This window comes from Synchiropus splendidus, chromosome 19, assembly GCF_027744825.2.
Source record: "Synchiropus splendidus isolate RoL2022-P1 chromosome 19, RoL_Sspl_1.0, whole genome shotgun sequence".
NCBI lineage: Eukaryota > Metazoa > Chordata > Actinopteri > Syngnathiformes > Callionymidae > Synchiropus > Synchiropus splendidus.
In genome coordinates this window covers 17898895-17922668 of record NC_071352.1, presented here as the reverse complement: position 1 = coordinate 17922668, position 23774 = coordinate 17898895, and the positions used below count along the sequence as shown (strand labels likewise).

The window sequence follows — 23774 nt, the reverse complement described above, 5'->3', positions numbered from 1 at the left end:
AGTACTGCCGCTCCACCGCTAGAGGTCAGTGCTGCCCGACTGTCGCTGCTCGGGGCCCCTGCGTGAGCGAGTGGACCCTGGACCCTTATTAGAAGCGAGAGGGGACTGGGGCAGGCGCAGACTGAGGTGTGACGGGGACACGGAGCCTCCATCTCAAACTTTCTCATGATCATCTTGCAGCTTCCCTGAGAAGAAGACTTTCTGCTGTGGCGGTAAGCGACGTGTAACGGTCCTCCGAGGCTCATTTGGAGCACCGACCGACTCACTTGCGTTGTGTCTTCAGGTGCAGGTGATTGCAATGCGCGTGGTTCTGGAGGTTTGGCTCGCGGTGCTGACCGCGTCTGCTCTGACCCGGCGGGTGTTCGGGGGCCACGGGCTGAGCATGTTCGCCGCCCAGTCGTCCCCCCCAGACCCCTGCTACGATGAGAACGGGAACCCGCGGAGGTGCATCCCGGACTTCGTCAACTCAGCCTTCGGGAAGGACGTGCGCGTGTCCAGCACCTGCGGAACCCCCGCGACCCGCTACTGCGTGCTGTCGGAGAAGGGCGAGGAGCGGACGCGGGACTGTCACTCGTGCGACTCCGCTGACCCCAAAAAAGCGCACCCGCCCGCGTACCTGACCGACCTCAACAACCCGCACAACCTCACCTGCTGGCAGTCCGAGAGCTACCTCCAGCACCCGCAGAACCTCACGCTCACCCTGTCGCTGGGGAAGAAGTTCGAGGTCACGTACGTGAGCCTGCAGTTCTGCTCCCCGCGACCCGAGTCCATGGCCATCTACAAGTCCATGGACTACGGCAAGTCCTGGGTCCCCTTCCAGTTCTACTCCACGCAGTGCAAGAAGATGTACAACCGGCAGAACAAGGCGGCGATCACCAAGCAGAACGAGCAGGAGGCGGTGTGCACCGACTCCCACACCGACATGCGTCCGCTCAGCGGGGGGCTCATCGCTTTCAGCACCCTGGACGGGCGACCCTCCGCGCACGACTTCGACAACTCCCCGGTGCTGCAGGACTGGGTCACCGCCACGGACATCAAGGTGATCTTCAGCCGGCTCCACACCTTCGGGGACGAGAACGAGGACGACTCGGAGCTGGCCCGGGACTCCTACTTCTACGCGGTGTCCGACCTGCAGGTGGGCGGCCGCTGCAAGTGCAACGGACACGCGTCCAAGTGCGTCAAGGACCGCGAGGGCAACCTGGTGTGCGAGTGCAAGCACAACACCGCAGGACCGGAGTGCGACCGCTGCAAGCCCTTCCACTACGACCGTCCGTGGCAGCGAGCCACGGCCAGAGAGGCCAACGAGTGCGTGGGTGAGGAGCAATTTTCAATTCCTTCTGAAGCACCCTTTCCGACATGTTTTTTTTTTTTTTTTTTTAACTTTTAATCGTGAATATTTCTAATAATAATAATCATAATAATTTAATCCGGTCGGTCAGATTGTCTAATGAAATACTTGAAATACTCTTACTAGTTATCAACACTTTAACAATCAATAAGTGTAATATTTCTCTTTGTAACTCAGAATATTCATCATATTATTTTATATGTATTATTATTATTATATATTTAAAATCGAATAATTAACCTTATTTGACGATGCACTGCAACTACATAAAAAAATAATTTGTTTGAAGCAAAAGAAGTTTCAAATATCTCTCTCCTCTCCTGAAAGGAATTGGTGATCTGTTGAGAGCCTGAGCGTGGAAACCTGATCCTTACAAAATATTTGGAAAGCTGGTGAATGTTCCGCTAAAGTTACATTCTTTATTTTACTCGATATTTTCTGGCTCCTGAATCGGGAAACTGTGGTGATTACGTTTGTAAGCAGAAGAAAGGAAAGGACAATATACTTATGTGAATATATTTTAACAAAAAAGAAAAAAAATCCTCTGCATTATCGAACTTCCTTCAACACTCCTTGACCCCTAGTTCTCATCTTCTGTAACTGAGGCAGTGGTTTTGGGGAGTCAGGACTCTCCGACACAGTGACACCTAGAGTCAGGCTGTCGTCTCGCTGACTCTGCTGAGGGCGTCCATGTTGTTCTGGAGGACGACAGAGTATGGGGAAGCGATTTAAGCAGCTGCAGTGATTGGACAATGGATCGTGACGCAGATGTGCTTCATAGCATCTATGAATGGAAAGTATTCAAACGCTTTTGGATGACCTTACCAAAGGGAGGAGGAGTCCATGAATGTCTTGTTTGAGATTCTCAAGGTTCAATACTGCAATACAGGAAGAAGTGAATTCAGATCACTATCAAGTTAACTTTGCACCATTTCCTGTCCACAAGACGATTGTCAGATCTACTGAGTTGACTTCATTTTCTATTTATTTGTTTGACTGCAAGAGAAAATATGCAATTGAAAACAAATCTCTCTCTTGTTTGGCGTTTGCTCACCCCACCCTCCCAAACCTTTGGATGCTAAACAAATAGTCTAAGCAAACCTGACCTCAAAACCATGATAATCAAAGCAGGCTTGTACGGGGAGAGTCGTAGTAACGCAAAAACACAAACAAGAGAAGATGGAAGGAAGAGCTGAGGTGATGGGAAAAAGATGACGCTGTGATTCATCAACAGGTGTAGAGCAGCTTTGTTGCTTTTACGCAGAGATAGTTGGATGGTGAGTGAAGCTCCAGGGAACAGCGGAACATTCAAATTGGGCCAGAGGAAGTTCAAAGAAAACCAGGAGGGAGCGAGAGGTACCTCAACAAAGCATGAGCAGGCCAGGACGCGCGGCCTAAAGGCTTAAACTGTACGTTTCTTTCAGTAAGACGCACAGTGAAATTCATGTTTTGTCCTCTCCACGAAGGTGACGTTTTTGCTTCTCACTTACTCATCGAGTTATGCTTCTCTGTTATGCTGTCCTGTTGAGGCTGAACAGAATCAGTGAAATGGAGTGAATATTGAGTTAAAAATATGATTCCCAAAAATGTCCTTCAACAAACCCCGTGGCCTCGGGAGTGTCTTCCATCAGATGACGTGACATCAACTCATAAAACAAAGAGATGCGCTTCTGTGGATTGCGACCAAATTCTGATTCAAACTGATGTCCTCTGGGCAAAAGCCGCGTATTTGGCGGAGTCTGATTTGTGGAGCTCATAATTCAAGACATGTGAGCGAGTCGCTGCTCAGGAATGGACGGCAGGCTTTGACTGGCGAGTGAGTTGATGCTGAAGAAAGACTCTCGAACCAACGCTAACATCAGAGTTAAAGTATAGACATACCTTATGGATCACTCGTCATGTGACTCAAACCGCGAGGAGGTTTTTCATGTGCGGCAAAATTAATAAAATATTCCAAAATACAATCGATAAAAATGAAGTCAAAGGCAAATTCTACTCTACACAGTATTATTGAATCAATTCTTACAGTTTTTTTAAACACTTTTTTTACAGTTTGAACAACTTAAAGATCTTTGTGTCTTTACGATTATGTGCTGTTTCATTTCCACATTCAAGCATTTTTTTTGGTTTTAATTTAAGTATTAAATACACTGAGCGTTTTTTTTAGCTTTAGCATGATTTCTTTAGACTTTAGAACAGAAAACTAAAATATCAAAGAATAATGAACATTTCAATTGCACTTGAACGGAGAATGAAGTTGATTTTAAGTGCACTTTATGTATTTATTCAAGTTAATATTTCGTAGCGCATGTCTTCAACTGTCAAGGCAGCGAGACTCAGTTTCATATTCCATGACAGCGGCGCAGTTTCCTGCAGAGGTGGCCAGATGTATCAGGAAGAGCTCAGCCTTTTCCGCCGCAGCTCAGTGCTACGTTTCTTAGCAACCGGGACAACGTTGAGCAGAAAAACCTTTAGTTTCCATGAACAAAATTGCACACATTTTTTCCTTCGATCGGGAAACAAGGCGTTTCCTCGTCACGAGGAATGAAGCGTAGCGTGGTGCCGGTTGCTGAGGGCTTCGCTCACCTTGATGCTATCTCGCGGGCTCCTTATTCACTGCCCCCGAGAGGAACAATAAACTTGTCGAAACAAAGATGGATTTGATTTAAGATGAGCAACTGACCTCCTGTCTCACAGGACCTGGTGACTCCGGGGGCCACATTCTCTCTCACTGTCTCTGGTTCAAGTCCGGCCATTTTAGCGCTTAATAATTCATAAGAGGACCAATAACGCGGGAAGATATCACAACACAAAAACTGGACTTAACTTGAGCGCCTCTCAAAACCGATCCAGCGAAACCAATTCAGTGCTAAGATGAAAGGACAATGTGCACTTGAGCTAATGACCTTTGCCGTAATCTGGAGGAAACAAGCCGGAGGAAGGAAACGGGCCGCGCTGCGGTCACACCTTCTGTCGTCTGGACTCTCTCCAGCTCATTCACGAAAGCACACACAGCTGCTGCAACAACGCACAACCTGAAATGCCTTTGAGCTGCGTGTCTCGAGCTTGAGCCATCGCAACGCCGCGACAACACTTGTTTTTCTGTGTGTCTGCTGTTGCTGTGCTTCGAAAGCTCGAGTTACAAACCGAGCATAAAGAGCGACAGGATAAATGGGCGACACGCAACAAAAGTTCCTGACTAGCTTTTTCACGGTAATGGAAGAAGAAACACGCCCAGTTCCGTCCCCTTTGGACGGCCTCCAGCACTGCAGCGGCCATTATTCACGAGTGAGAATTCACTTGTAGAGCTTTAACACGAGACTTCTTTTGCCATCACTTTTCTTGTATAAATATATTGGGGTTTTTTTATTGTATTTGCTCAATATAATTGTATCCTGAACATTTTTCCCCACTATGTTGCACACTGCTTTCTAGTTTTACCAGATCCTCATCATCATATAAATTCGTTTATCAACCTCATTTTTAAATGATTTATACATTGGTGCCCATTTTATTAGATATATATATATATATATCGTGCTAAATAAAAATGAAATGATAACAATGAGGGACAAGAAATCCAAAAAGCATTATATTGCTAAATAATATGCACTAAACAAACATATGGAAATCTGCATGCTGAATAAATACACAAAAATGATTTAAAAAAAAAAAAACAATTTTGACACTGGCCTGAAGAGGGCCACAACCTGGGAACAGAGGGTGACGTGTGGCCCCTAAGCCGTGCTTTGTCCACATTTGGGTGCCATATTTTTATGAATTTTTTTAAAAGCCTTTTTGAAATTTTATATCCCAAAAAATGTGGTGCTTCATGTGATCATTTCCACTGATTATTCCCCTTTTTATGGGAAAATAAATCAGTTTTTTGTTTTTTCACATCATTCTTTTGGTTTACATGCAAAACTGTCAATACATTTTTGCTCCACTCTTTCGTCCCAGTCTGTCTTCCACAGCTGTGTTTGGGGACCACGCTTTCTCATGAGGAAACTTCTGCTTCTGATGAACGTTGCTCATTACTGCTGGAACACAATGTTACAGTCTTGTTTTCACACACTCTTCCCACAGCTCCAGTAAAAGTGTCCGGTTCATGCTCAACATAATAAAACTGTCAAAGCAATGAGTCGGGAGAATTAGCATAACCTGCTAATTAAAGCCTGCAGTTTATGACGCCGACAAAACAAAGCCGCTAATCTGAAATGACTTTGTCTAATTGGAAGCTGATGTCACGCCGCAGTGAAAAGGTGGAGGAGCCACCTGCAGTGTTCGCTTGGGTGGCAAACTCCAATCTCCCGGCAACAGAGCACTTTACGAGCGGTTGCTTACACAAAGGCGAGAGCGGCCTGATGGCTCAGCTAACTGATCTCCACCAGAGATCACAGAGCCGAAAGAGAAAGGGAACGCCTCCATGACATCACCCTTGCGGAGAGACGGGTTCCCACACAGAGAGGCAGGAGCACATATGAGCGCTAACCAGGAGAAATGGGTTCTTGATGGTCTGAAGTGACCAGGAGTGAAGGTCATCTCAGAGGAACCAGACTGTTCATCGCTCTCGAAGAACCACAGGGAGATTCCATGGAGGGGTCAAAGGTCAGGCTTCCCATGAAGAGCACATCACTGACTGGATGAAGTGCTGCTTCCTAAACAAACTTTTTTTTTGGCTTCATAGCTGTGAATGAGTGAGAAATTCTGTCGCTGTTATTCTTAAAAACACACAGAGGCACTGTCCGCACGCAGATGAAACTCGATCATATTCTGTTTTGGCCAGGCCATTTGTCCACACAGAGCCAGAACCACAAAGCCATTCTCAAGCTGCTGTGGAGCTTTTTAGAACTATCAACACCAAATCTTCAGCGACACCTTTTGTTGAAATGAAAACAAAAAGGCTACTGTGCTAGCAACACACGAAACCTTCCTACACACCTCTTGCTGTCGTCTTCATTTGAATTGTGGCCCTTGTGAGAATCAGTTTGGAGCTGGTGTGGTCTTCTACTGCAGGGCTGTTGCTAAATAACCTGCCCATTCTACTCCAAAGATGTTGTCATCTGCGCAACAACCAACGTTTCCTGTTCTTTGATAATCTCCTCTGCCACTCCTGACAACAGGTATGGCTAATGTAGTGGCCAGTGAGTCCATACTGTCGTGTTCAGAGCCATCGATTTACAGTCTTTAATCTCTTCAAATGTTCTCACACTGAGCTGCAGTCCAAGCGGAACATGTTTAAGCCTGGCTGAAGTGGAAGAGCCAGATGACTTGAGATACCCTTTGCTCAGACAGACGACTCAATTCATTAGGCCTCCGTTTTGCTTTTCATCTCTTATCAGGACTTGGGGCACAGGTGAAAGGTGACCTGAGTGATCGGTCTTCATGTTTCTCAGGAAGCAGCGCAGCTGCCTAATAACGTAATAGCGGCCGTCCTGGGAAGCGTTGAGGGCCTCCTGCCGGTCATTGCTGCAGAGTCCAGCCTTGAAAGAGCCGTGGCGGCAGCGTGGGTCAGTGGCTTCAGTTTCAAATGAACGACCTTTAAAAGCATCATCAGAGGTTTCACTCACCTGATGGAGCATCATCTCCGCCTCTAGATTTATTCTGGAGATGTTCATTTAGCTTGCTAGCGAGCTATCTTAGCTTAACCATACTTTTTTTCTTGTTAATTTGTCCTTCAGCTTGCTTCATTTTATTTCGAGTCTATTATTTTACTGACCTCATCCAACCTGTGACTGCAAGAGGAGCCAACCATTGAAGGTGTTATTATTCATCCTCTGACTTCCCGAACACAGTGTCTTGCTCAAACGTGAGTTGTCTCTGCTGCCTTCAACTGACGGTGAAACCAAAGCAGCTGGAATAAATCCGTGATTGTAGAAAGTATGAAGCCACTTCTACAGACATGCTGTCCAAACATCCCCCACAGACACTTGATGTGTGTTATGCAAGGGTTTTCTAAGCTCCATATGCTGGCGGGATTCAGTTAGTCTACTTCAAGAGGACGAGGTGTGCGTGTGGGCGGCTATAGTGTCCGCCCGTCTTCGGCTCAGACGAAGGAGAACTGGATTCGAGTGCAGGATTATAACACTGAGAAGGTAATTGGCCCCGGAAAAACAACGACAGGAGTTCCACTTATGGCCGGATTCTTTCCCGACAAGATCACACCTCCACTGTTGACATCATTCATGTGTGTTCTGCTCACCGCTCGTGACATCACGTACATGTTCTTGGACGAGTGCTCTCATCTGGGTCCTGTGGGCTGAATAATTTCCATCCCATAAGTACACTTAGCACCGGTTTCAGCAAGACTCAGCTGGATGGTCCTCAAACATATGCAGTTGGATTAGCAACCTTGAAGCAGGCTGTTGAGCAGGGATGAAATTAGACGGCAGAGAAGATGTATTGCTACTAGCAGCGACTGAAGGAAACTGTGGTTTTATTTTCATTTTGGCTTCCTAAGGTCATCTATGGCAAAACCTTTATTTATTTTTGTTTCCCCATGCTCTTGTTTGTGGTTGCTCCATTGTTGCGGTCAGCTGTACAGGGTCGCGCGGGGACCACCTGCTGTGGTTGAGCACCAAGCCCCAGTGGCGCTCTAAAGCCAGTGGGCTGGGAATGTTAAAGGTGCCAGCGGAGTGACACACTCCACAGAGCAGCCTCCCCACCACTCCTCAGATCCCCCACTACACTACACTGCCACTACAGCAACAGCAGGAAGTCTGGATTAGCATAGCTTAGACACAGCTAAAATGGTTTGTTGACAAATGACCTGTCACAGTTTTAATTCAACTGTCATCGTCAATCGCACTTTTCACTCCAATTTACTCCCATTCATAAATGAGTCTTGTTCTTTGACATGTAGCTTTTAGCACAGGATGTTGTTTAAAATCTAAAATAATGTATTTGTTGTTTGTTCATTTTGCTAAGCTAACTCATTGTCCCCCGACAGAGAGCCATATTGTCTCTTGCTTCATTGACAATGAGATTGTTTCTTATCAATAGCACTAAGCTAGCAAGGCTAGCGAAACAGCGCTAGCTCATGCATGCTCATTGACGTCAGCGGGGTCCAGACCATTTTTGAAATGATAAAAATGTAACTCTATATATAATTTTTCTTTTCTTTCTATAAGCTAGTATTTCATTTATTATATTTTTTAATTTTACCTGAATCCATTTTTCTGACTACTACTTTAGTACCAGCACTCTGCAAGTATTCCGGATCAGATTCATGAGTCGCGCTCCTGTACGTGTTTCCCTCGCACTTTCCTAGAGTGGAGATAACATCTGGAAAAGGAAAGGAGGAAACGGTGACAGGGAACGTGAGGAGGGAGGGCGAGTGTGTGTTCACTCAGCCGCGGCTGCGGAAGTGTGTGAGATAAGCCTGTGACAGCTGCCAAACACCTATGCGTGTGTGCGTGCTTGTGTGTGTGTGAAGCCCACCACCTGCCGGCTGTGATCTCTCGCGGCAGGTGTGAATCTGGCGGTCTGTCTTGCGTTAGTACCGCGCCGATGCCGAGATTGCTGGCAAAATATGCCCACACTTGCAAAACCTGATTGAGAATGACCTGAAAAAACAACAATATGAGTGAATAAATGGTGTAAGAATGTCAAGAAGAAGAATGTCACTTAGCGCTTCTTCTCTTTGCTTCAGCCTGCCACTGCAACCTCCACGCTCGCCGCTGCCGCTTCAACATGGAGCTCTACAAACTGTCCGGCAGGAGGAGCGGCGGCGTCTGCCTCAACTGTCGGCACAACACCGCGGGGCGCCACTGCCACTACTGCAAAGAAGGCTACTACCGAGACATGACCAAGTCCATCTCACATCGGAGAGCATGCAAAGGTTATTCACTTTTGTCTGTCCTCACTTTAACACTTGTCACTGTGGCATTGCCAAGGCAGGAGGCAGCACTGGAACCCCAGCAATCTAAAACATAAAAGATTTCGCTCCCAGGTCAAAAATTCAAATCTCTGAATTTGTTTCAGCGTCTATGTTTTCCAGGGGATAAAAAAAAAAAAATGTTATCAGACGATGGAAAACTGTGTCAAACACACTCGGGCGCTGTGTTTCACTGTGCGCTTGACAGGAGCAGACTAATGGATTGTCCATCCCGCCAAAATAAAAGTGATAAATGGTTCCCTGCAGCATTGTTTCACAGGCCAGTCTAAATAGAGTTTCGCACATTCTGGGGCGCAGTAAGTGCGGGTGGATGGAGCAGGTTAGTGTGTGGTGTGGTGTGATGTATCTCTGCTGAACCTCTCCAGAGCGCCGTGTTCTGGGATCAAACCCAAACAACTGATTTGAGCTTTGCTAGTCACGCGACCGAAACAAAACATCGGCCACGAAATCTGTATTTATTGTTGCGACCATCCGACCGCAACTCCTGTGCTCTTGTTGGAGCAGACGCTCCCCTCCACCTGCCCCGGCCGTCCGCATCTAACATCTCCAGAGCGATGCACAAATGCCTGCTGCTTAATTTCCCAGATCAAGCCGGCCCACAACTCATTGAGCGCCACTGAAACCCCCGACACTTGAATGAATTACTCTTCAGTCAGCAGGGCAGGAGGAACCCTTAAAAAGAGGGATGCCTTTTAGATGAATGTGAAAATATGCTATGTATTTTCATACATTTTTTCACCACCATGCTCACAAGCTTCTGATTTTTTTGGTCCGACAAGTGATACAGATTCAGCCATTATTATTCCCCAAGATTTATTGTAAAAATAAAGCTCTAGCAGACAGCAGGTGGTAGATTCCCAGAGCTCCAAAAACAATGTAGCAATTAAATTGGCTTGTTCTGTTCGCGCTCTTTTTGGTCATAGTAGGGCTATATTTTTGTGCAAAATAGAATGAATGGAAGTCAGTCTGAGCACTCACAACAGGTCTGTGCCGCTAAAACAAGATTGAGTTTGTTGATTGCTGCGGTGCCAGTCAAGTTGGAGTTGAGAGGATCGATAAAATTGCAGCTGGTGAGGTTTCTGAATCATATTCTGCTGTTGAAGCATCAATGTGCCACCGACGCACCAAACTCTCAGATGGAGGACGATCGCACTAAGGACAGCGAGGAAGGTTAGCTAGGCTATTTGATTAAATTACACGTTAGATATTAAGACACTTATGGTACACTGATAAAATACATTTTCACAGAAGTCATTTCCATGGTACATGCACAAAGGCGCAAGCTCGGCACAGACATGACTGCTTCTCTGGTTTTCCCAGGGCAGAGGTCGCTTCTTGCAATGCTGCAATTCTTTCGGGGTTTAGCTAGTTTGCTAGCCCCAAAGCTAATGTAGCTAAACTCGCGACCAGCAGCTAACGGTGCTATGTTTCAACTATGAAATACTGCTGGCGTAAAACCAAGTAGTTGCAGTTTGAGGCTGAGAACTGCGAGCTTTGTGAAACAACATTTTACTGTGGTACGAAGTAATACTGAGCTCAGGCGTGCGGCAACAAGCTCTGGTGCGAGCAGAGGAGGGAGGCTGGGACATATTTTATTGTGTTGCCCTGGAACAATTGGAAGCTTTTACCCACTTGAAAATCTTTATAAGAACGTTTAACACATTTTTCGAGAACTTTTTTACGCACCACACACACACACACACACACACACAGGGCTAATAAGGTCGGGCCTCCACTTCAAACGCAGACTTTATGGTTAACGTTTGGCACTGCGCACACACACACACACACACACACACACACACATTTCTCACAGTGAACGTGCGATCCTCGCAGCTTACACAGACTTTGAAGTGCCTTCCACTCATCCAGTAATGGCGAGCATTATTCACAGCAGTGTTTGCCATAAGCTCGCTGCCAAAAAAGCTTTACATTGGAAAGTTAATCTGTACGGTCCGTCTGATGGGCGCGGACGACACAAAAGCCTCCCCTAAGCAGCTTAAGGACATATAGCCATTCTGCCTCCGAACTCTTGACTGAAGCGGTGTTCCGTCGGCCCGGATTGCATCGTAGATCAACTTGTTTGTTCTGGTGCGTGGCCCGGAGAGCCGGCATAATGAATCTCAGGATCATTACCTGGAAAGCCTGGTGATATGATTGAGGCTTTCAAGCTGGCGTAATGCCCTGGTCTGACTGATTTCTCCGGAGGTCTGAGCCCTTACGCTGCTCTTCAGAGTATGAAACACGTCAACCTTGATAAAGTGAGGTGCTCGGAAACAGAGCAGCAGTCATGCCAGTCGTCACGTTTTGAGTAAAAATCGGCTGTCATTTGTGATTTGCTTCATTGTTGCGAGTCAAACTGGAGTGAACTGTCATTGTTTGCCTTATATTTTTTTGATTTCTATGTGCGTAAATTCCTGTTGTGGTTTTCCAGCGTGCGACTGCCATCCAGTCGGAGCAGCAGGGAAGACATGTAACCAGACGACAGGCCAGTGTCCCTGCAAGGATGGAGTGACGGGAATCACCTGCAACCGTTGCGCTAAAGGATACCAGCAGAGCCGCTCCCCCATCGCCCCCTGCATCAGTGAGTTGTGATCCCCCGTCTAAGACCCGAAACAATGATATTCCACTTGTGTGATCACGGAGGAAGAAAAGCCAACGACTGGCTTTCAGTTTTCAAGAACCCAGCTAATCTAATCATTTCTAGCGTAAGATATTACAAGATGTCTGGCGCACCTGGGTTTTCTGTGATTTTGTAATTAGAACCTCCATTACTGCGCGTTGCCAAGTTTTGCAGAATCATTTTTCCACTTGTTAGAGTGGAACGTTGCAGGGAATTTATTAGCGACTGACGACTCTTCAAACAAACCTCTGAAGGCTCACAGTGTCATTTCTTTTGTGTCTTAAACATTCCTGCTTTATTAAAATGGCTGTGTGATGAATAGTGGAGTGGAAAAAAATACCTAGTAGTCCAACTACTCTTACTTTAAATCTCCGTTGTGGTTTTCATTTCCAATAAATAGAGTGGCTGATCGCTCGGACCCCGGTTGAATATGGCTTATGAACTTATGAATGCTGTGGCTGTTATAAAGTTAAAGAACTCCTTTAAGCCATACATTGACTGAGCATGCATCCCAGCTAGCGGTCAGCGTGTGAACACAACCTCAATATATTAGCTGGATATTTTCAAGGATTCAAGGTGAGAAAATTCAAATATTGATATGGATATTCGTCCAGTTGGACACTCTTGTGTTGAGTTGCAGCTCTCTGTGCTGAAACGAAAATATATTTATTATGAAACAACATTTGACTTTGTAGTAATAATAATGTTACGTTGTGGTTGGAAATGTTTGCCACAATTGTCATGTCCAGATAATAGCAATGTCTTATTAAATATGCACTCCAAAACAAATTTGCGATTCTTTGAGTGAATACGTCTACTTCCTGTTGCGTTTTCTCTTTTTTATCTAGACAGAAGGCGACTTTGTTTTTGTCACAAAATCTTTCCATTTGTGTTATCAGAACCAGCATAGCGGCAGAAGAGAGTTTGCAGCCAAATACTGCTAACAGATATCGGCTATCGTAAGCTGCTGGATATTGTAGCTGCTGAATGGAATCTCGTTCCTGTCTTTGCACTTTTCTCTCTAGTTATTGCATAATGTGCTGGAACAAAAGTATCTGCATGCTGAACCAGGTTGGTGCTGCGGAAATAAATCCGCAGAGAGAACTCCAAAAGGACACGCTGACACGGTTGCGCTGATTTACTTCAGTCGGTGCGCTCGTTGTTTTTTCACACCCTGTTCCATTATATGGGATGGATATCTGACGTTTGAACCTGGGCCTGGATAAACAGACCATTACTGCTCGCCTAACATGGCCTTGTGTGCCTTCGACGCTGTTAACAGTCCGTCTCGCTATAAATTCCCAAAATGAGTCGGAGGGAATGATGGCTGGTGTTTATTGGCTGTATCTGCCGCCTGCAGATTCCAGTCCCTCGGCAATAAACGCCAGCGTCGCGTTGAACCTGAGCCGCGTCACCAGTAGCTGCTGTTGCTATCACAAGCTGCTGGCCTGAGATAAGAATAATGTCTGGAACATGTTTACTGTTTCCTGGTGTCTATAGAATCTATAAACGTTGCACCTTGTTGGGCCAGGGTTTCTTTCATTTGGTTATGTTCCTTATTTAGTCAAATGTTGTCTTTTAGCTTTAGTAAGGCTTTTTCAATTTTGTGGCTTTCTCAATGCTAACTTCCGCAGAAGGTGAGGAAAACTCGCAGAAGGACAGGAAACTCAGTGGGGCAAAATAATAAATCTGTTCTTGCTTGTATGCATCAAATATTCTTGAGGTTGAGTTCATATTGAATGTTTCCCGACAGAGATCCCAGTGGCTTCGCCCACGTCCACGTACAGCAGCTACGAGGAGCCATCAGGTGAGTGAACCTGCTGTCTCACAATCCCATCTTTCACCTCTAAAAGTCAGCCTTTTTTTTCTCCTTGCTTGTGAGTCAGTCGGTCCTCCTTGAGTTGCGGCACCTATTCACCATCCGCTTGTCTCACTGTCTGTTTGTCTTGGCGCCGCTGCCCTCTGGCTGTCAAAGCTCATCCCTTTTCCTCCTTTTTTCCCCCTGTCTTTCTCAGTCTCTTTTCTATTCATCAGATTCTTCCATTGCATCCTTGACTTCTGGAAAAAAAAAAAGAATTTAACTCCAGTGCCCATAGTGTAGGGGGAGCCTGTGAAAGCCGCTTGTGAAGTGATGCCGCAAAAAAGTTTTTTTTTACTCTATTTTTACTCTTCAATAATGCAGACTGCTGTTCGTTTTAAAAATATTTAATTTGTGAGTCCTCCATGATGAGAGGTGGCGCTGTGACCTCTTGAGTCCTTACATTGAACTATCACGCTAACGCTAACAACTTTGCTGAAGCTATCCTTCGACAGGATTCTCAAACCCAGCTTAGGGCGTTTTCACACTACGGGTTCTGTTTCGAGACAAAGCTCTTTCGGCTCAGAAGTCCAAGATGTGAACACAAGCTAGTCGGGTTTTGGCCGCGGATCGCCCCCAGCTGAGCAGGAAATAAAGGACATGCCTGAGGCGCAGAGGTGGAGGCTGCGCAGCAGGGGGCGAATCGGACTCAGACCCACCCGAGACAGAACCCGCAGTGTGAAAAGCCCATAGCTCGCTAGTTTCTGAATACATTTTGGGGTTTTCTTTACCCCACGGTGGAGCCACTGAAAAACCAATGGCTGCTCAGAACTACTGAGAGACCAAACAGGAATTTGGAAAACAAGTTATCAATATCATTGTAAAATATTCAGGCAGAAAAGCTTTGCTTGAGATTGGCGTCTCGTTCAGCCCCGAATTTACTAGCAAAACTGTTAATGCCATTTCCTTAAACCTAAGAGCTATTAAGGTTAAACTGTTAACATGCATTTTAGCCGTGGTCACTGATAAGAACAGGCTGTGCTGGTGTCGTGATGTGATGCTTAGCAAACTGCTCGCGCAGAATCTGTCTGCACAGATGTGTATAAAAGACACAAAAACACGTATCTTCGGGATTTGCAGCAGCAACATCTTGTCTCCCTTCATGTATAAAAGCAGTGAAATGCTTTAAATTAAAAAGCGTGTGTCGCAATAGTCTCACTTCTCACATAAACACACGGCAGCCAGGTCTGATGTAAAGTCCAGATATTATTCCACAGCTCCCCGAGGCCTCGTTGCCAGCGCTGGAAGCCGGCACCGCGGCCTCCCTGGGGTTTCGGCCCTAATCTGATTACATGCTTCATTTGCACCAGTTTGTATTTCAATCAAGGCTGGCTGCGCTGCCTCAACCCTTTTGTGCGTTTGCTCCGACAAGGGTCTCCACGCTGAGCGCTGACATTAGACGATGTGCCACGGCTAAGGCGCCGGACGCTGGTGTTCATTTGTGGGGTGTGCCCCTCACTGGCTGAATGATTTTACAGAAGGAGCAAGAGCAAGCTGCCATGCCACAAGTTTAGCGTGACTTTCTACTCTCCTAAACGTATTGACACCAGTTATTGGAATGCCTCTGGTCCTCGGCTTATAACTTGTAGTGTTTGAATCAATGGACTTTGTTTGGATCTTGGACATGCTAACCCCCTTAATTCCTGACATTCTTTTTGGAGCCTGAGAGACAAAACAATACTGTTAAAATGTCCATTACTCACTAAAAGAATGAAAAAGGATTCTAAAATAATAAGAAGAATTTTGCTCTGACCTCTGGCCTGCTACACTGATGACTGAAAAGTGCACACAAAGGAAGCAAAAGTGTACAGATATAGACAGACCCCTTACTTAGCCCATTACTTGGGCTGATATCCTCATCAAAAATACAAACTGGGCTCTGTCAGACCTGCTAAACGTGAGCCAAAACACTTGCAACATGGTGCGCGTCCAGACGTACACTGAGTTTTGCGCCGTATCCAGTTATTTAAGCAAGTTATCCTGTTACTTGTTTTACAGTTTGGCACAGTTTGATGATGATATCATCGATTGCACCAATAAATGTCACAGCATTTAGCGATTAATTGTCAGAGGAAAGGATGCTAACAACACATACAGATGTTAGGTGACAAAGGTGATATCGGCCAATATATCGGCCATCCTATTGTACTTCCTGGTAATTGCTGGGGCCGGCCGTGTGGAGTTTGGGCTCATGTCAGACTCGGTGCACGGGCACATCCCTCCAAATTAGCAGTCGTGTGGTCCCTGGAGACCCCGCCGAAAGAACGTGGAGCCATTGCGCAGACACACAAAGGGTGTGTTTATCCCCCCAGCAGGAGATGGGACCTTAATGAGTGCTGCGGGGGTAATGGCCTTAGCGGCGCAGCGAACACGCTAAGGGGCTAATGGAGAACGTCAACTATCAAAGGGAGGTACGATGAAGGCCCCCGCAGACCAGCGAGGGCTGTGGTGGCTCTCATCCTCTCATTGACATGGAAATCAGCCATGTTTGATATGGACTCGTCAAATTCATTTACTTTGGGATTTCCTCTCTTTTTTTTTCACGCCAGCAAACGTTCCAACAGCTTCTCCACATACATGAATTCCATCCACATTGCAAACCTTTTTTTTTTAAGAGGGAGGAGAGAGGCGTTTTTTTCTTCCTCCATCATTACCCTGGCAACCTCATTCACACCGAGTATAATGGAGAAGAAAGAGGAAGACTGGACAGAGGGGCGGAAGAAATAATGAAGTTTGTCCATATTCAGACGGGCTGAAAGGCCCCCCTCCACCCACCCTACTGCCGCCGCTTTTCTCTTCAGACTGCGCAGCCAAGCTTTCCCACCCCAACATCCTCCCCCCGCCCCTCTGAGATACAAGTGGTAGGAACAGCTCAGGAGATGATCTGCTTCCAATTTATGTCCGTAGGTGGAAAGTGGAGAGAACAAATGATTTCAATTTCAAGTGGGGGACGCTAATATGAAGCTAGTTTTCTGGACAAGGGTGGTGGGGGGGCTCTCCTGACCATTTCACTGGCCTCACTCATTTTCAGTCGCTCAGCGGCTAATTTGCTCCCCTGACCCTGAGAGGTGACCCCTGCCTGGCCCTGGAGCGTGAACAACACTGACCAAAGGGGGACGGTCAGCGTGTGTGGATCTCACTGTCACATGCCGCAAAACAACCTTTTAACGTCACAATTTTGCAGTGCATTTTCCATGTTGCAAGACATGAGGTGTGATGGACCGCTCCAGGGCCCAGTAGGTGTCACTCTCTGGTCTATGATCTTTGAATTTGAACAGCTATTAGAAGGCAATTTCTCATTGCTTTTACACAAAAAGCAACTGAAAATGAGGACAACCTTCAAGGTTCTTTTTTCTCTTCATTTCTCCCCCAGACTGTGAATCCCACTGTAAGGCTTCAAAGGGAAAGATGAAGATCACCATGAAGAAGTATTGCAAGAAAGACTACGGTGAGTGCTACATGGGAATGTGTGGACAGGCAGTCAAGAGCTCCCGCGCCTCAGACCGGTCCATCCCAATAAGACAGGTTGACCTGTGGAGGTATGCTGATGATGCACGTCCACGAGTTGAATTGCTTTTTGAAGTCACTGTTCCAAAATACAGATGTTTTTAGGCATTTAAGTTAACACGCAGTTTGCCTCTGTCATGGACTGAACTTAAGAAGTTGGTTTGCAATCCAGTTCCATGCTTCAATGACAGGCAATGTGAAATCAATGTCTCGAGCCTGTAAGTGAACAGTGGTTGATCAGGCAGTGGTCTGGAGAAACAGCAGAACAGGAAGTCATCCAGTAACTGCACCAGTCGGGACCTTCTGAGGCAGGGGTGTCAAACTGGGTGGGTGCGGGTTTTCAGGCGAACCAATCAGGTGTCAGCTGAAACCAACTGCACCAGACTGACCATCAACTGATCACAGTCTTCAGACACCTGACTGGTGAGTAGGTGTCTTCTTGCTTGGTTGGAACAAAAGCCTGCACCCCCTGCGGCCCTTTGAGGACCGCTTTGACTCCCCTGTTCCAAGGCAGGTATTGTCCATCGCTTCAAAAATTGAAATTAAAGGAAAACAATTGCTGATCTATCAATTTTAAGAAACAGATCAGCAGTTAAAATAATTCACCAGTAAAAGGAGGATAAGAAAATCCACATTTAAAAGCGTGGACATTCCCGACACCAGCGCTGCATTCCAACAGTGAACATTAGGTCAAAAGATGGGCAGCACTTGCCATCCTGTTGTTTTCCCCAGCGAGAGGTCTGGAAACTTCCACGGACTATTGTCATCTTTTTTCCTTTCTGCTTCCCCTTAATTCATCTCTCAGGCCTGTCGCCTCAGTTTCATCGCGCTGTGGTGACTCTCTCCATTCTTCAGGGGTCCGCAACCCCCCCATGTGTGAGTCGTGCTGCTGGCCCCTGGGGGGGCCCTCTGTGTAAACATGGCTGTGTGCATTCCTCAGGGCACAAACAGGTGGTAAATTAGACAGATGGTGACGGATCGCCACCCCGGAGAGAAAGAAATATGTTTTGTTTATTCAATTTTTGTTTTTCATCGCGCGTAGCTACGGAAACTGCCGACACAAAGGGATTATATCCTGGCCTGACGCCCTCCTCCGCACTTGCTGCCACCGGGAGGACAATAAATCAAAGGGCCTCGTGTTTACCGATGTTCTGGGATGCCGCTCAAAAGCCGGGCCTCCCGGCTTCTCAGGCCGCCCCCCGCTGCTCGCCCGCGATCATTCTCTCCGATGATAACCAGGAGACAGCGGCCTCAGAGCTCTAATGAAGTGAGTCCTAATTTCATTAGCCCTCGTTGTTGGTGGCGTGCAGTGTCAAACCCAAGCGCACGGCCTTAAGAAGATAAACCCAGCGGGAAGTTTGGCTGCGGAGGGAAAAAGCGGCTGGCAACTTTTGTGCGTCTCCCACCCGTCGCTTCCTGCTGCCTTTCTCCCTGCTGTCTCACCACTTCTGCCATAGATAGCTTGACCTGCGCTCAGCGCTTTCTCCGCGCTCCATTTAGCTCGGACCAAGTGTGTGTTTAAATGCAGACTGAGAACACACTCGAGAGAGAAAGAACGGGACGCTGACAGTGACACTCTGATGCTGGATACTCCATCATGAGCGGCCCAGAGGCCAGATCGCGATTCTCACGCTGCCGAGTTGGACGGCGCTCTGGGAGCAGAACCCGGACGGCTCACGAGGTCGGAAGAGATTTCGATGCTTCTCAAAGTTTTCCTGTGTGGCTGGGAAGACAAACAGTGCTCCCCCCCCCCCCCCGCCCAAGAACCCACTCTTGATGAAGAAGAGGGCCGCTGTGAATGGCAGGGCTGTGAGAGCTCCCTCTACTCGGCTCAACAAACCGTCTTTCTTCCGAAATTGTGTGCATTTTGCTCACACCATGCATTGACTCAGGCATTGAAATAGCCCACTCCTCGACTTCTCTTTACTCTTGGCAGATCACAATAAATGGGGCGAGCCTCTCTTGAATGAAACTGAGCTGAGCCACCACGCCAGGTCCTGGGCTTTAATAATTCCATTCTTAGGGAAGGCTGTGTGCTGGACTCTAGTGTGAGTTCTCCTTTACGTGAACATCCGATTGCTGCGTTTGTTTTGGCCAAATTCTCCGGCGGTGCTTTACGTAGCTTAGCTTGTCCATTACCCGCCACCACTCACCACCATGTTGAGCTTGCTTGAAGGTCCTGACTCTGACCCAGACCAACCAGACGCAACATGTTTCGGACACAATCTCCCCGGCTTTTCTGCTGCGCCACGGAATGGCCGCCCGTCCTCGCTGGCCCCTGTTTGTGTGTCACTGCCGTTCGTCAGACTCCTCTCCTCATCTGCTTGCGATCGCAGCCGCTAAATCATCAGAATTTGGGGATCAAATATTCTGTCTGCGCAGGCAACTGATGTGAGAAAAAGTTGGAAAATGTGTGTCTGCAAAGCGTCGTCTTTGTCACACTCCACGAGTCGTTTTACGCCTTGTGTGACATCAGACTTGTATGGTGTAACAGCCATCAACTTGTACTGTACTTTACCGTATTAGCGACTATGAAAGATGCATGGCGTGACATCATCAAGAGGCGACAGCTCAGGCATATTTTCAGGTCATATTTAGTCACAGATGTCATCGTTTTCTGGGTACAAACGTTGCATTTGAAGTAAAATTCATTTATTTATTCTTGGAAAAAACAAAAATATGGGGAAAACTGTGCTCTGCCATATTTTCCAGACTGGATTAATTCACATTTATCATCTTTTTCTGGCTATAAATGTTTAAGTTGTACTGAAGCTGTATTTAACAATGGAAAAATAAAAACTCGGGTGGTGGGGGGAACTGCGTGACATCATCATGGGCATATTTTCTTCTTTTTCTGGATAGAAATGTTTCGTTTTTCGTAAAAATGTATTTAGAAAAGAGTATTTATTAACGGAAAGATAAAAAACACTGAAGAAAACACTCAAAATGTGCTTGTACTGTTGTTGCCTAGTGCACCACGCTAACTTGTGCTTAAACATATAGCTCAGTTTATACACAACAGACTCAAACTCAAACAAGTGCAAGAGTGAATGGATTGCCTCTTCCTCGCAGCGGTCCAGGTCCACGTTCTGAAGGGCGACAAGGCGGGCGAGTGGTGGAAGTTCACCGTCAACATCATCTCCGTCTACAAGCAGGGTGAGAACCGAATCCGCCGCGGCGACCAGCTGCTGTGGGTCCGGGCCAAGGACGTGGCCTGCAAATGTCCCAAAATCAAGCCGGGGAAGAAGTACCTGCTGCTGGGAACAGACGACGACTCTCCGGGGCAAAGCGGCGTCGTGGCCGACAAGGGAAGCCTGCTGATCCCCTGGAAGGATCTGTGGGGCCGACGCCTCCGGAAGTTCCAGCAGCGCGACAAGAGAGGCAAGTGCTAAAAGAGAAGCGGCGGTGAAGTGACGCCCTCACCGGGATGCAAACAGAGTATAAACTGGATGAATGAGGTCGGAGGACTTGGGAGGAGGAATGACTGCTGCTCAATGGAGAGATTAGGGTTTTGATTTTTTAGGGAACATTCCTGAAGGAAGCTCATTCAACAGTGATTCTCTTTGATCTTGTGCTATTGCGGAGTTTGCACCGAAGATTCCACACCATGTTTCTGCCAACATTTGAACATGTTTCTCCATCCTGAGCCAGCAGGAGGGAGAAGAGCCCTGGAAACAGAACAAACCTGTGTGAAATGGTTTTATTTCCTCACTGTTTAGGAACGATGTCTCCTGATCTGAATCCACTCGGAGAAACACTTCACTAACAACTAACTCGCTGAATATAATATTGGCCGGGTCTTTGTATGACGTGTACGTTTACAGGGAATAGCCAATAAATGATCATTCATGAGGAAAACAACAGCCCCAACTACTTTTCTCCAAACAAAGCTCCAACATTTGACATGAATTATTATTCTATTATACATGAGCAGTCAAGGAAATGTGTGTGTGAAACCTCCATTTTCACACGATGCCCGTGTTTAATTCAAGGCTGTGTATTGAGAAGTATATCTCGGTTCAGATTGTTATCTTTGAGTCAGTCATGAATGTCCCACTTTCAGAGATCAGTAAACTATTATGTCACACCTTGTTTTATGAAAGAGAAAACACAAAAAAGGATCCCAAATACGAGCTCAGCATTCATTAAGTGTGAGCGTAAACTATATATATTCACAGTAGATACATCAACTAGATGTAAAATAGTCGAGCTGTGCACTTATTTGACCAATGATAGTTTGGAACATATGAGATATGTTCATTTCAAGTGCAGACACTTCATTGTCGACATTGACGTGTGAACAAATCTATTAAGCTCCCAAAAATATTAGCCGCAAAGTGTTCTTTGATGTTACATTTTTCAAGTATATCTACTTTGATATATATTTTTAAAATGTGTTCTTTTCATCCTGAATTACTTTATATCTGTAATTTTGATTCTTACTTTTCATGTGGTGGATTTTTGGGGTGAGAGCCGTGGACACACATTTTACATTGAGTCGAGAAACAACCTATGGCCTCAGTGCGAACCTGGGTCTTTCCTGTGTGGAGTCCTAGCATACAGATGTTGACAGACGGCTTGTGCTTGTGATTAGGTGCGCCTTTGTGTGCGAGTGGGAGGGGCTGGAGACCTGTCCAGGGTGTCCCTTCCCTGCTGGCTCCACGGGAAATGCACAACTAAATGAAGAAACACGAGTGAAAACTGTTATTGGCCTGTATTTCCCTTTTGTTCCCACTCAGAGCTAACAAAAGCAATGTATTAGCAACTTGGCATGAGGTTGAAACACTTGGGCTGACCTCTGACCTCAGCAGCTTGGTGGTCGTAATGCTATGATTTTTGATCAACTTGAGTTGCCTTCTCAAGTGTTCGCAGGTTGGATTCCGAAAGTGACCTATCATGACACTGAAGTATTCCCACGAGCGACTTCCTGCAGCGTGACCCTGTGGACTGATGATGCCACCGCTTGTGTACAGAACTTTTTCATCGTGGTACTGTTACTAGTCAAGTATTATTAACTCTTTAACCAGAATGTAGAGCTCTATGAATCCATGAATGTTTACGCACAATAACACGTGACTGAGGTCACCACACCTCTGTGCATTTTTACTGTAAAGCCGCTCATTTGCTTCCCACCCCAGCAGCAGACGTCTCTATCTCCGATTGTTGATCTGTGTTCTTGTCGACCTGTGTAATACTAATATATGATGTTTATCACAAAGGAATATATTTAATGGCGCAGGAAATCAAACGTGGCTTTTTGTGTTTTGATTTTTTTTGTTTCTTTTGTTGTGTTTTACTTTTGTATTGAAGTGTAGACGGCTGTGGTGAAAAGTATCGCTGAGTGTTTTATTGATCAGCCGGATAGAAACAATGATTAATTCTCCTGAAATAAATAAAGACTTCAAAGTGGCGGGTTTAGTTGTGATTGTTTTGTCTGCACGACGCCTGAATCTGGGTGGCCAGTGTCATAATGTGTAACTTTTGGCAAGACATGGAAAACTACCTCATACCTACAGTGAATATTAGCTTCACCATCACTGTCCGTGACGCTTCATTTTGCCACGTCCGAATCAGAATCAGAATAGAATTTATTGCCACGGTCAGTGGGGGTTCCACCAACCAGGAAAGTGCTTTGAAATAAAATGTTGTTAATAAATAAAATAAAATAAAATATGGAGGGATCAGATTCCAACGACAGCACCCTGATGGGACCACGATAGAACATGGTACACTATTAGACATAATTCATGTGGATCGGCAGCTTTTGAAACCGGAAGACAACTTGAATATTGCAATGAAAATCTATAAAGAAATATTTTACAGGATACAAATTCGGACTGGGGTACAAAATCAGGTACAGAAACGGCTGTTTGATGTTTGTGTTTGACACACATTTTCTCTGGATTCTAGATATTCTGCAAAAAGCCGACATGAGAAACAAGGCTTGAACTTACAAAAACTAGTCACGGAAAAAATGCTGCTGTTTTAAGTGTCACACCCAAATGTTAATAGAATAGAACACTAGCATATCTGAGGTATGGTGTCATAGATGATCATCAGTAACCGGACTAAATCCCCTAATAGTTATTCCTCGTGTAGCATGAAGCAAATTTGCAGCAGTTGCCGTTAAGTGATACACACAACCAGAATGAAAAGAAGGAAAACAAAGTGTTTTTATTAAACCCCAAAACCACGATAAATGTCGCTAACAATCAGAGAATGAGCGAACATGACAGGGTTCTACTGTGGTGCTGATCCAAGCCCCAGATGTTGTGGTAGCTGTCATCACAGGAGACTCCCGGGAGAGCCTCAAACCCAGATGCAAAACCCAAGACACGGAGCTGTTTTCTCCATCAGCGTAAATAGGAGAGGACTGACGACCATGTCGTCCACTGAAGGTGCAGGTTTTATCACTTTAAAGCAGAATGGTGCTCCTCCAGAATCCACTCCAGGTTTCCCCCCTGACTCTGCTTCATCACCTGCTGCGCATCACACCTGCTTCAGCACCGTCAGCTGGTGAGTATTTTTGGATTCTGTTTGC

The 23774-nt window shown here is 46.1% G+C and overlaps 1 protein-coding gene across 1 annotated transcript; it reads left to right on the top strand.

Moving 5' to 3' along the window:
• The first annotated feature begins 105 nt into the window (after positions 1-105).
• On the top strand, positions 106-22636 carry LOC128750648 (netrin-1-like). The gene is made up of 7 exons (XM_053851019.1): positions 106-212; positions 284-1313; positions 9000-9188; positions 11680-11829; positions 13622-13675; positions 17100-17174; positions 20306-22636. The coding sequence occupies exons 2-7, from the start codon at positions 299-301 to the stop codon at positions 20623-20625; spliced, it is 1803 nt and encodes a 600-aa protein (XP_053706994.1). The 5' UTR covers positions 106-212; positions 284-298; the 3' UTR covers positions 20626-22636.
• The last annotated feature ends 1138 nt before the right edge of the window (positions 22637-23774 follow it).